This window comes from Mus caroli, chromosome 6 (assembly GCF_900094665.2).
Source record: "Mus caroli chromosome 6, CAROLI_EIJ_v1.1, whole genome shotgun sequence".
Taxonomy (NCBI): Eukaryota; Metazoa; Chordata; class Mammalia; order Rodentia; family Muridae; genus Mus; species Mus caroli.
In genome coordinates, this window is record NC_034575.1 from 8,054,814 (window position 1) to 8,068,651 (window position 13,838).

Below are 13,838 nucleotides of genomic sequence, written 5' to 3' on the forward strand. Positions count from 1 at the left end.
AACAAAATGTTCACTTACCATGTCCTTTCCCTAATTTTTTTTAAAATGAACCTAATTTTTCTAATCAGGTTAATTTAAGGATATTTTTAGACTTGTAGAAGAACTAAACCAGCCCACCACATTTAATATTTATGGTATGACTTAATTTTATCATGTTTTCTTATCATTTTAATAATTACTGTATAATTTTTAGATGTCCAGGAAAGCTAAACCTTTAAGTAAATTTGTGTGATTCATATTTTATGTTATCATTAATTATAATTAATTCATTATGATTGCATAAAATGACTGCAAGAAGATATTTAAAAATCTAGACGCTCATATATGGTTTACATATATGTAGTCAATTTCCATGGTTAATTATATTGTTTCTGGGATATTAAATTGTAAGTAGGATAAATCTTGTTGGTTTTTTTGGTTTTTTGTTTTTGTTTTTGTTTTATTTTGTTTTTGTTTTGAGTCAAGGTTTCTCTGTGTAGCTCTGGCTGTCCTGGAACTCACTCTGTAGAACAGGCTGGCCTTGAACTCAGAAATCTGCCTGCCTCTGCCTCCCAAGTGCTGGGATTAAAGGCAGGTGCCACCACTGCCTGGCAAATCATGTTTTCAAGTACGTTTAACAGTGAAATCTTTGTTTTATTTATTTATCTACTTAAAAAGATTAATTTTGAAATTTTGACTTACTTTCCATTGTAGTATATTTATATTATTAATTTACACATGATCATTTATTACATTTATCAATATTTATATTGTTCATGTAGCAAAAGTGCTTCTCCTTAGAGCTCGAGAGAGACCTGTCTGTGAAATGCTTCTTGTGTAAGGATGAAGGCTTGAGTTCCAATCCTCAGGTCCCATATATAAGTTGAGTGTGGTAGGGCATGCTTGTAATCCCAGGTTGTAATTTCCTGAAGACAGAAACAGGAGAATCCAGGGGCTTACTGGCCAGCCAGCTGATACCAATCAGTGAACAACAGGTTTAGTGAGGGATTCCCATCTCAAGAAAATAGATAACAATTATAATGAGTTGGAGAGTAATTGAGGAAGACACCTGATTTCAGACTGTAGCCTCCACACACATTTGCACACTCACCCATCCATATTTATGCATACACACATATACATACACAAACACACAAACAAATATACATTCAGAGAGATAAATATTTAAGCATGCAGGATGGAATCTCTAACCAGTTCTGTTACTGATAAAATGGATTACCTTGAATTAAGTTGGCTTGTCATTTTGTCATCTGTATCATTTTTTAAATTTCGAGATTCCAACACAAAACAATATCCAAATCAGACAATAACCTGGAAATGCATAGTCTGACCATTTATTTAGGACTTGCGTTATCTCCCTGCATTGACTTGAAGCAACATAGAACAAATGTGTGTTAGAGAGTGATAGTCAAGTCTCTTGTGGTATGTAAGAGCTCTAGTCAGAAATGGACAGTTTCTCTCCAAGGGTGCCATCTTGTTTTCTCTTAAAATTTTCAGTTCTTAAAACCTCAAGACAAATTTAATCTAATACAGTTTAGTATTAGAACCCAAATACATAGTTTTCTTGATTTTATTTATTTCCTGTATTCTAAATAAACATCATATTTTACCCGTTATTTGTCTATCAGGAGTTTAACTTTATATTAGCTTTGTTTTTAATCCATAAAAATACATCATTTTGGCCGGGCAGTGGTGTCAGAAGCCTTTAATCCCAGGACATGGATGGCAGAGGCAGGGGGATTTCTGAGTTAAAGGCCAGCCTGATCTACAGAGTGAGTTCCAGGACAGCCAGGGCTACACAGAGAAACTCTGTCTCAACAAAACCAAAAAACAAAACAAAACAAAACAAAAACCCTCATTTTACTGAGCTAGAGGTAAAGGACTGAGCTAGTAGGATTAAGGCACACATTTGGGGTTTGGTGCTGAATTGTGGGATCTAGAAAATTATGTGTTATAATTTAGGCACAAAAGAATATAACTTCCAAGTATCTTTGAACTGGCAATTATAGTAATTATCAAATTAGATTTTGGTTCCAGACTCTGCCCTCTACATGTGCTGTGTCTATCAGTTCTTGTAAGACCTGTGAGATGTGCATATCTTCTTTTAGATATGAGTGATCTGTGCTATAGAAGCAGCAAACAATGGGAAATTTAATTAATCCAAGTATATGTTAAAAGTTCCGGTGTGAATTGTTTAGTGTTAAGACTTCTCTTGTACAGAGAACAGTTTTGTAGTGTTTGACAGGTCTGCTGGCTGTCATTCTGGTTCCCACTCACTGGGTTCCTGTCACGTTTTTGGTGCTTTCCATATTGATTCTTTTAATCCCCATGGCAGTAACCTCTCAGATACAGATAGGAATCAGAAACTAATTTTATTTGTGGTCCGTGAGGAAATGGAGGATTATTTACCTAAGACCACACATTTAGAGTGTGATCAAAGTGGCTACTGAATGTAAGCCATCCTATCAGGCCCTTGCATTTGCCATTACGTATGCTACCTCACTTCACTGCATTGTACTGATTTAACATGCATGACTCAACCAAACACAGCAGATACTTCTTACACTACTGCACCTTAGTAGTAATGGTGCAGTAATGATCAATCTGTTGGTGAAACTCTTTGAAAATATTTTTTCTATATTAATTCCAAAGGGAGCTAAATGGATACAAATGGAATAAATGCTAGGTTAAAACATGCTCTTTTTTATTATTATTATTTAAGTACACTGTCACTGTCTTCAGACACTCCAGAAGAGGGAGTCAGATCTCTTTAAAGATGGTTGTGAGCCACCATGTGGTTGCTGGGATTTGAACTCCGGACCTTTGGAAGAGCAGTCGGGTGCTCTTACCCACTGAGCCATCTCACCAGCCCTAAAATGTACTCTTGGATTTTAAAATACTGCAGCCTTTTATCTTAACACGTGAGAGCTGAATATAAGTCATGCTGCTTATTCTATCATCTAGAGAGATTAGAAATATTAGGTGAAAGTTAGTAAGAAAGGGAATATTAAAATTAACTTTTGGTTTTATCACAGTTAAAGACCAACTTGGATTTAATTGAAGTTTAAAACTTCATCATGAGATGCAAATACATCAAATACATGCATTCATATCATCCATGATCATCCATGATATGAATGCATGTATTTGCATCATATTTCCATGGATACATGTATTTGCAAAGGACTGTCATAAGTAATTACAAAATCCTTTTCAGTTTTCTGTTAGTCTCCATTACTTTGCACATAATTGCAAGTGAAATATGCTTACATTATAAATGCTTACTCCCTTTAGAATATGCTTTCACTGTGTGGCTTAATGCTGAGGCAAAGGACTCATTCGCACTCCCTGTTGCTCAAGCTCCTCACTTAGGGCCTAAGGTGCTGGAAACTGTAGCACAGGGTTTGCTCTTTGCCAGGGCTCCAGCTCTTGCTGTTGCTTCTCATGTGTTTATGCGCACAGCCTTTCCCTTAGCGTTGTTTCCGTGTGATGGTTATTGTTTTCCGTGTGATGTTCTGTTTGGTCCCTGGGTCTGTGGTTGAGTTTGGCGTGGTAGCTCTTCTCAGTACTGCTTTGTTTCTCTGTGTGCCTCTTTTCACTTTCTTTTTCTCAGTGGAACTTAGAAGCATTAAACACATCTTTCTAGTAGTTAAATTTAAAAAATGAACATTTTATGATGTGACTATTAATCTATACAGCTCTAAATATGTGAAAGAAATGGTAAATTTTGTTTCTACATAGTCAAAAAATGTTACTTCTAACCTCTAAGCCTTTAAGATTTCTCCTACCAAAATCAAAGCAGAAAGTTGGCAAATACTCTCAGCCATGCATTTCTAATTCAGTCTTTTTCAGAGGAAGCCAAGTATAAAGATGAGGGAGAGTTGTATGTTCCCTTGAGTATTGTAAAATTGCCATTCTTGATAACAAAAGCAGCACACAGCTACTTTTCAAAATAGTAATTGATAGCATATTTTCATTTATATTTAAGCCCTTCTCTCAGAATAGATCTATTTTGACAGTCAGAGCTATTACCAATAATAAAAGAGGAGGCAGCTCAGTGTTCAAAAAGTAAAGTATTCACTTGTAATCAGTACGAGCCTGCTCGAGATCATGGCACTTAGGGTGAGGATTTCTATCTCTTTGTTATTTGAATCTACTGTGGTATTATTAGTATGTTTCATAAGACATAGTTCAGAGCTGCTATGATCTTTAAATGTTAATGCTCTTTTCTTATCACTTTACTGTGTAGATACCCTTCATGAGACCCAACTCTGCCACAGCTCATCCTCGGAGGCAATCCCGGAAACCTCTTTTATAAGTGTGATTTTAAAATGTGGATAAAACTCTCAATAGAGCATATAAAGTAAAGGAGAACAGCTATCTTGTTCTTCCCATAAGCTTATCACTGCAGAAAGTGCTTTTGCTTGTCAAGTTTGGATAGAATGTAATTGATTGCTTTATTATATGGGTAGACAAGGCAGTTAATTTGCCTGTGTGGATTTTTTTTCTATTTTTCTGCTCTTCTCTCTCTCTCTCTCTCTCTCTCTCTCTCTCTCTCTCTCTCTCTCTCTCAAACACTTGGTGTATGCATTATTAAAAACAATAGTGGTAATGTCTTGTCAGAATTATTTTAGTTGGTAAATGTCTTTCCTCTTGTTTCTTTGGCATAAGACAATACAGTATTTGGACTGAAAACTAAAGAAAGCCAGTGGGACTTACCTGCTCTGTGCTACCCTGTTACTGAATTATTCTCTCTGTGTTATTTGTTTGTAAAAAGGACAATGCTTTCCACTGATCTGCAAGTCTGTATCACCTCACTTACTGCAAATATTCACACATGAGAACAACCCTAGACTCATATTTAATGCTATTTCTATTTGTGTATTCAGCAAAAGTGAAGGACTGGTGAAGATTACAACTGTTTGAGTACTGTGGAAGCACTTGATGTCAGCACGGACATTTTATAACTAGAATTTCAACTCAAGAATGAACATAGTATCTGTATTAGTATCTAGGTGTTTTTTTCCAGAAATATCCAAATTTATTCCTTTTTGTTTTATTTAATATAAACTTGCAGTGTTCCATATAATTTTACTTTTTGAACTTAAATGTTAAGCTATGAAATGAGGGAAATACAGAGCTTGTTGGGTATACAGCCTGCCTGCTGAAAGATCTTCACCAGCCCTGTGTCTTCTTCCCAGAGGTTCACAGAGTTTACATTTGATCCTCACGCTTTACTGATCCAGTTTTAAGTCAACGGCAGAAATACTTTGAATATTGCACCACTTAATCTTGAACTGATTTAGAAGAGCCTGCTGAAAATGAAATGCACATATACATGTAAATTGTCAAACTGTCTCTTAAAATTCCATTGTTTATCATTGTGGGTTTGGACCTTTTGAGGAATAAGGGCATTTGGAATAGTTTAAACTTTAGGATTAGAATAGATAGTAAATGCAAGTGTAATTGTAAAGCTGGTGTTTCTAGTAATCTGTAGTTACAGGAACCACATGACTGCATAAAATGTTTAGTAAAATTAAACATGTATGAAATAATGTATAAGTAATTTATTGATTTTATTGCACTAGAAAAATACTCATAATTCTTAGGAAAAGCAGTATACTTCCTTTGAATATAAGGAAGAAGCAATTGACATTATTTAACTCATAGCAAAGATGGTGAACTCCAGCAAAGTTTAAGAGAAATGACAATGGATGCTTACCATTTTTCAAATGAACTCTGCTTTAGTCAAGTTGTCTTTTAGCATAAGGTAAGAACACATTAATGGGTATTTTTTTATTTAGGGTTTCTTTTTCCCTCTGATGGGTTTTTGTTTTGGTTTTGAGAAATCATAGGTAGTAGCATGGTTGTAGTGGCAGTGTTAACCAAAAGCCCTTCTGCAGTGGTTACTGTTAGAACAGTGTAATTGTCTTTCTTCACCATTCAGTTTTCAGTGGTACACTATATCCCAAGCTTGCAAAACACCCATGTTACATGTTGTCACAGTCCCTACATGATATGTTCTTCAAAGTCATACTCAGAACAGAATGAAGCATTTCTTTTAATAATATCCTAAATGAAGTACAACATTAACTTTTGCCCACTATTGGCCTTTTGCTCTTCAAGATAAAAATTAATGTTTTTCTGTGAAAACATTCTAAGTAATTTATATCTTATAAATACACATAACAGAATGACAGCTCAGGTATTTGACGTTATTTGCTATAGGATAAGAAATGGAAGGAATATTAAAATGTCAGGAAGGGGCTGATATTTTAAGAGAGAGTACTTAATTGGTAAAGTGCCATATTAGCATCAGTACCTACCCATATGAAAAGCTGGCAAAGGCTTATACCATAGTAATGCAAAACACAGACAGAAGGATCTCTGTGATTGACTGGTCAATCACCTATGGATTTGGCAAATACCAGGCCAATGAGAGGCCATATATCAAAAAAATGTGGTGGAGGATTTCTGAAGCTGCATGCAGACCAACACACACGCGCGCACACACACACGCACACACACACACACACACACACACACGAAATTAGCCTCGCTAACACATAGTTACCTCCCCTAACACATAATATTGGGGAATAAATGAAATGCCTATGAAATACCAAATGGCTGGAATGGTAGTAATATATCAGACTCCCAGGAAGAATTTTGAGACTCAGTTGACTACCATCTTCTCCTTATCCTCCAGCTCCACCAATTGTTCTCTCCATCACTTTCTGGAGTTTCTAATTCTGTAGGTCTGTGATGAAACTCAAAAATTTGAGTTCACAGCAGGTTTCAAGTAATGTTGGTCAAGCTGGTCAAGGACATTACTTTGAAAACAATTCACACACAGTTACTTGTTTAAAATAATCATTAGCTTATTCAGTGTGGATTAATAATGGGTGTAGGTTTAATGCCTTTAAAGGGCTCTTCCATTCCTCAAAAGATTTGTTTCTAGACAAAGGCTTTGTAGAAAAGTAGTATCTTCTGAAACACATAAAGTACAACTCCCTTAATTAAAAAGTATCAGTTAAGGATTGATTTCCTAATAGAGCAACACTGCTTGCCCAAAGTGTCATAATCCTTCACTTAGAACAGTTTTCTATGAGATGAAAACAATATTTAACCTTAGTGTGTATTGAGTTTAAGTTTAGATATTTATGCATGAGTTATATATCACTACATCTTGTGTTTCTTGAATGTGTATCTGAAACCATATGTGGCATAAAATTAGTTTTCTGACAAATAGTGTTCACATTTGTTAACTTACTTTCCTGTTTATGCAACAGTGAACTACTTTTTTGAACACTCAGATTTACAAACTTTAAACACACACACATACACACACCCTCATAAGTATGTTTTATTTGACTCACAATATGGAAATATTTCACCAAGATCTGTTTAAAATTTCAGAAGAATTCTGCAACAGATTAGAATATTAACATCTTCTGAAACATTTTCAGTTTTCTGAAATTATTATTAACTATTCAAACTTGTTTAAGAGAGTTCCTCAAGACACATAAAGACATATCAAGACATATGAAGACAGAGTTTATCTCTACCTGACTTAAGTCACTACTTTGTAAATTTAGATATTTGTAAGGAATGCGAACAGAGACCGGATTTACAAGTGGATCTTCATAGAAAGAAAAATGTAGACTTCTTTACTGTAGTGATCTCCTCAAGGTGCTCTGTAAGCCTGTCAGTAAGATTGACTGCTGTTCAGGTACTTAGGATGTAATGAAATTGAATGTTCGTGCTGAGCTTGGTAAATAAAATGAGATTGACCTCCTAGCCATTATCTCCTTTATCTGATTTACATTGTAAAATCAGGATCTACACTATTGATTGGAGTATAATTAGTTAATTATGAACAGGAAAATGCAAAGTTACGTGGAACTTGAACACAGCAGGTTGTAGTGCTAAAATCTTTCCCAGGGCATGAGCAGAGGGAGATCAGTTTATTAGAGAACAAAGCAGACGAGTTTCAGGTACGGAAATGTCTAATCTATTTCTCATGCTGTGAAGAGATACTTGACCTTATTGTGTATTGTCATGAATTGCCTTGTTTCATGTTCTGGGTTTCCTTGTTTTTGTTTTGTTTTGTTTTCTTATTTCACTTTTAAAGTTGCAAGCTGGCTTTTGCAGATATAAATAATGAATTGATTCCACACTTTACGTGGGATTGGATTTGGCTTTTCCCAAATAGTGTTCACTTTATCAATATCCATGTAATGAGAAATTTTAGACTATCCTACCACCCACTCATTTCACTGTTTCCTGTGAAAGAAATCCCCAGTAGCATTCACAAAATAGGTTCATCATTTTTATGATGTTTGTAAAATATGACTTAAACCAAGTTTTGAATTAACATGTATAGAAAACATTCATGGAGGCGGTGGCTTACACTAAAATTGTTACCTGCTACAAGATTAAGATAGTTTACTTATAGATATTATACCACTGATAGAATGTAGGGTTTTGTGACAGCTCATATTATTTAAAAAATTTTAATGGGCCTCAGTATATATTTATTCTACATATTAAGACATTTAATTGAAATGATTGATCAGTGTTCACTGCAGTAACTTATCACAGTTAGTTGCTGAAATTGTATTTGAATTGCTAGTAAGGTTTAATTTAAGCAGTGTTAATAGTCAAGACTAATTGAAGGGAAAGTCAGAAGAGCCAGCCAGTCAGTTCTGCAGACGCCCATGTTTCTAGGTGGGAAGTGCAGTGTTGTGTAGTTTCAGAGACCCTTTCCTTACTCATCATTGTGTAGGGAATACTGACTGGTGTGCTTCCTTAAGGTGACAGAGTATCTACAGTTATCAGCACCAATGTGACGGTGAAACACTCCATCCCTTTTAAAGTCTCAGCCCGCCCCCGAGTCTGCTTCTTCACAGGCCAGTTTGCTTAGGACGCACCTTCACTAAAATAACAAGTGTTTGGGGGTTTGTTTGTTTTAAGGAATGACTTAGTATATGCCAGAAATAAACATTATTATTTGAAACTAAGAAAGCTAAATAAACCCTTTAGAGCAATGGTTCTCAACATTCCTAATGCTGTAAAAACTCTCTTATACATTTCTTCTCATTGTGGTAAGCACCAACCATAAAATTATTTTTGTCACTTTCATAACGAATTTTTCTAGGGTTATGCATTGCAATGTGAATATCTGTGTTTTCTGATGGTCATAGGCAAGTCCTGTGTTGGTGAGGGGGTTGGGGGGGAGAGAATTGTGGGGGTCGCGACCCACAGGTTGAGAACCGCTGTTCTAGCACCTTGCCTGCTTTGCCTAGGCATAAGAGAAAATTTTAAGTTAGATATGTTTGCTTATTTCCACATTGTCAGTAGTCACTCGACACTGAGTTTAATGCTTGTTATGTGGATCATAGCACACAGGAAGATCAATCATTTTCTCTTCTTCTCTAGGGTGCTGTACTTAATCATAACGCTAAGTAAGTATTTTAATGAAAATAGAGCTGTGCTTATTTAGTCTCTACATCTTCCTAAATCAACGTAGAGTGCTCCTCTGTCATTTGTATTTGTATCAAATATTAATGTAGTATGTAGGAAGTTGAACTTGATAGGTACTTGGTTGGTCAGACTTTGTTCACATTAAAAATGGGGTTTGTTTGATTTCACTATACTACAAATTTTAGAATTCTCTGTAGTCTAATGTGCACAATATTTATTAAATATTTTAAATATACTTCTTTAGTCATCAAGTTTAGTTTTTATTTATAGACATGTTCTTCATATGCTAAATTTATATTCTCTTCATGGTTAAGGTATTGCCTTTTTACTATAATGTGCTCTTGGTATAATAATGTTTTTCTTACATCAATATTTGTTTTGTTTAATAAAGTGTTGTGTTATATCACAGTACTTTTGTGGGTCAGTGACTTCTTTTGAAAACTTAAATATTTTATTCATTTGTTTTAACAAACTAAGTGTATTATTGTATTGGTACAATAAAAATGTTTCCAAGTACTTATTAGAAATAGAAACTAAGGAAAATTAATCAGTAAGTGTTTTTACCCTATTGTAGTTTTCAGAGTATATAGCCCCATATAAGACTTAGTTTTTGAGTTTTAAAAACATTTAAAAGCTTTTCTATATAGCCAAAACTTACTAGTTACTAAGTTTTGATACAATTTTCACAGTTGTGTGTGTACATAGGATATACAATTTACTATTTTAATCTTCTATACTCTATGTTTTTAAGAAATTTAATAGTATCTCATAAATTTGTCAGTAGGCCTAGTTAACAGATTTTTCAAATTCTGCTAGATTTCACCTCTGCCATTTAGGATATAATTGTTAGTAGTACCTTCAGTTATGATTTGGTTTCAATTTAACAGAATTAATGCAAATTTTCTACATGAAAATAACTTGTAAAAATCCTTTGAATATCTTATAATTATTATTTACTTGGCAAACATTGACTTCAAGTGGGGTATTATTCTGTGATTTTCTTTCTCTCTCTTGAATTTTGGTGGTTGCTAGAGTAGAGACCACCACTTTATGCTATTTAAACTTGGACTTGCAGCCTTTACTTACTGGGAGTAAGCGAGGACCTTATAGAACTATCCTAACACCCCAGTTGTCTGCCAGCATGAGAAAGACGTCCTGAAATGTATCCTGATGAAGGTGTCAGGAAGAATTAGGTCAACTCCTAAGAGCAAATGCTTCACAGCTTCTTCTGAAAGTGCTCCCAATACCAGAACAGGTATTGGATCATTTAAACATTTTAATGTACTTTTAGATGCCTCATTTTAAACACTGTCAATTTGCATAGCCTTAATAGTTTTGGTGACCTAATTTCTGCATACAGAAGTTCTGTAAGAAAATTATGGTTGTAAAAATATACTGATACTCTTAGGAAGCAATGGCTGGTAGTTTTTAAGGAAGTAAGAACCCTGAAGACCTGGAAAAATTGAGCATAAAAATGTCAGACAAAATAGCAGGTGAATAGTATTTTAACTACAGAAACTTGCCACAGAGATGTAGCTCCAACTGTCATTTAGGCTGATGATCCTAATGTAAAAAATGCAGAGAAAAATGTATTTTATATGTTCCTCCTGATGAACCAAATAATGGTATTCTTTATAACATTTCTATGAAGGATTAGTGACATATTATATAGTCCCTGTACTTAAATCAGTGTTCCTCTGTGACTCCAAACATTCTGATCAACATAGAAGCAGTCTTGATTAAAAGGTTTTTGTATCCCAGGATTTAGTATAATGGAAAATTTAGTTACTGAAAGGAAGACCCAGAGTATTAATTCTGTGGTCTTGCTATCCTTATTTTACATTTAATATTAACTACATAATCTTACTTTTAAATCCCAGAGAAACAGTTATTTGAACATTTAAAATTTTAATATATTTTTGGATCAGTGGTATAATATATGGCATTTATCAGTTTCATTTTAATCACTCCTGCAACTGGAATTACAGTAAATGCACAATTCAAGTTCATTTCTTGAATCTCAGAGTTTTGAAAAAATATTCATTCACTTATTTCATTGATAAGAACCTTATAATTATAGAGTAATGATGAGTAAGTCATAGTAGATAACTATCTCACACTTCCTTGTGCCTGCATGACTTGACTCTGGAATTCTAAAATATTCCTTGACAGGCTAGGTTTTTGTAGCATAGTAAGAAATTTTGACTAAAAATATAGATTATTGTTTTCTTTATTGTGATCATTTTTTAAGTTACTTTTCTTTGGACATATGCATGAGAATAACTCCTTTCTGTATTTCCCAATGCTTACTAAATAGGAAAGCATTTTGTGTTGTACTCAAGCAACCTGCTTAATAAATTCCTTCCTTGGTATTTTAGTTGTAACTTAATTGACATTTTATGCTCTAAACCGTGAGAAATCAGTAATAACGAGAATTTGATTGGTTAAAAAGTACTCCTCTGTAATTTAAAGTACAAAGAAAATCAGAAATAAAACCCATTTTGTAAGATGTATACATCTTGATACTAGTTGCTCAATTTTGGTCTTCTGATTCCAGTTGTTGCAAAATTCATTTTTAAAACACTGAAATAATACACATTTTTCTTCATTGTCAGCAGGATGAGATTGTCTGAAGCGAAGAATAGGTATGGTAGTTTTCTTAGATTGTGTACTTCATATGAGGCAAGACACTATCAAAACATCTGCTGAGTGCTAAGTATCCTCAGAAGTACTTGAAACACCAAGTACACGGACAGAACTTGACAAAAACTAGTGAGAGTAATATCCAATCCTTGAAGTGGCTGCTTGCATATTTAAATATTCTGTTACTTAACATAAAAAGATTGTATCTGCTGTAGATTTTGTTAGCATGCTATAAATGTTAGAAAGTTTGTTTACCGTATACTTTAACCTGAAAAAAATACAAAAATGAAGCATAAATTGTATGGCAGAAATTACAGCTTAGATTTCTGTGAACTGTCTACTGGATAAATGATTAATTCTATTTGTTCAAAATTGAATTTTGATTGCTAATTTTTGCACATATGCTTACATATATATTCATTCCTTCATATTTTAACATTTATATACTCTGAACTTTTTTATCACAATGTTATTCCTTTCTAATTGTATTGTTTCAATTTTTTCATGTATAATATTTATTTAAGATTTAGATCGTTATGATGAATGTTAATTTCAGAATCTCCTGAGCAAAGGTTAGAATTATATGTTAAAGTCGCTATGTGTAACACTTTATTCTTTTGTCCTTGAAATAAGTAGTTTCAACATTTAGATACACTATGACTCTGCTTACCCTACAGATGTGATGAATGCAGACTCTGCTACCATTTTGGCTGTTTAGATCCTCCTTTGAAAAAATCTCCTAAACAAACAGGCTATGGATGGATATGTCAGGAATGTGATTCTTCATCTTCTAAGGTAAGGGATGAAAGGCTTGAAGACAAGAAATCAGTTCCTTTCATCTTGACAGGGTTTTTTCTTATATTACAGCATTCTTTCTGACTTTAAGAATGAAGAAGAAAATTACATTAGATGACTTAAATTTCCTCCATGTAGAGCGTTTAGCTATTTTGTATGTCCTCTGTATTTCTCTAGCAATTAACTATTGTTATAATAGGATAACATCTCTCTGCTAATTTAGTACTTTGAGGCCGTAGCAGGGAACAATTGATAGTCAAAGGACTTAACAATAAAATCTTATTTTATTTTGGAAATGATTCATATTGAGATGAAGTAAATATATTAGGGTTGTTTCATAGACTCAAGTCACTTTAAAAATTTTAATAATCTAAACTTATTTTAGCTAAATAGAGAGGATAAAAATCAAGTAAGTTTAAGAGTTACCTTCTAAAATAAACTCTGAATTTTTTCAGTGTGTCAGTATTTTACCTTTAAATGATGGAAGTCTATAGTTTCTATTTGTTTGTTTGTTTAAAACCCATGAAAGATTAGCTAGATTCTTGGTCCTTGTTCTCATTTCTCACAAGTGCTGAATATATTTGAATGAGGACATAAGGATCAGGTATAGGTTAAAGTATTATTATCCAATACAGTGATAAGGAAAATAAAGCCTTATTGTAGTATGAGAGCCATTTTTTAAATAAGTTGAATCAATACAGAATTGATGTCAAATTTGATGAAGTTGTTACACTAAAAGTTAATTTTATTTTTACAATGTTGTTGAATATGAAATATCCTTAAGAAGTCAAGATTTATTCCAGATTCAAGATTATTAATACAGATGCCTTGTGAAATTTTTTTCTTAAGCTTCAAAATTTTTGGTTGTTTACAAAATAGTATCTATTATTCATTAATGCTTTGTTCCTACAAAA

At 33.7% G+C, this 13,838-nt stretch overlaps 1 protein-coding gene across 7 annotated transcripts in view; it reads left to right on the forward strand.

The window, feature by feature from the left end:
- Positions 1-13,838, forward strand: part of Phf14 (PHD finger protein 14) — a 175,115-nt gene that overhangs the window by 130,343 nt on the left and 30,934 nt on the right. For 2 of the 7 annotated variants that reach the window (XM_029478629.1, XM_029478628.1), the window contains exon 17: positions 12,807-13,778. In XM_029478629.1, the coding sequence (XP_029334489.1) occupies positions 12,807-13,008 (202 nt within the window). In that variant the 3' untranslated portion in view covers positions 13,009-13,778. Of the gene's footprint in view, positions 1-4,249; positions 5,961-12,806; positions 13,779-13,838 lie in introns of those variants that run through there. The other 5 variants (XM_021165026.2, XM_029478631.1, XM_021165028.2 and 2 more) reach the window with 3 other exon arrangements.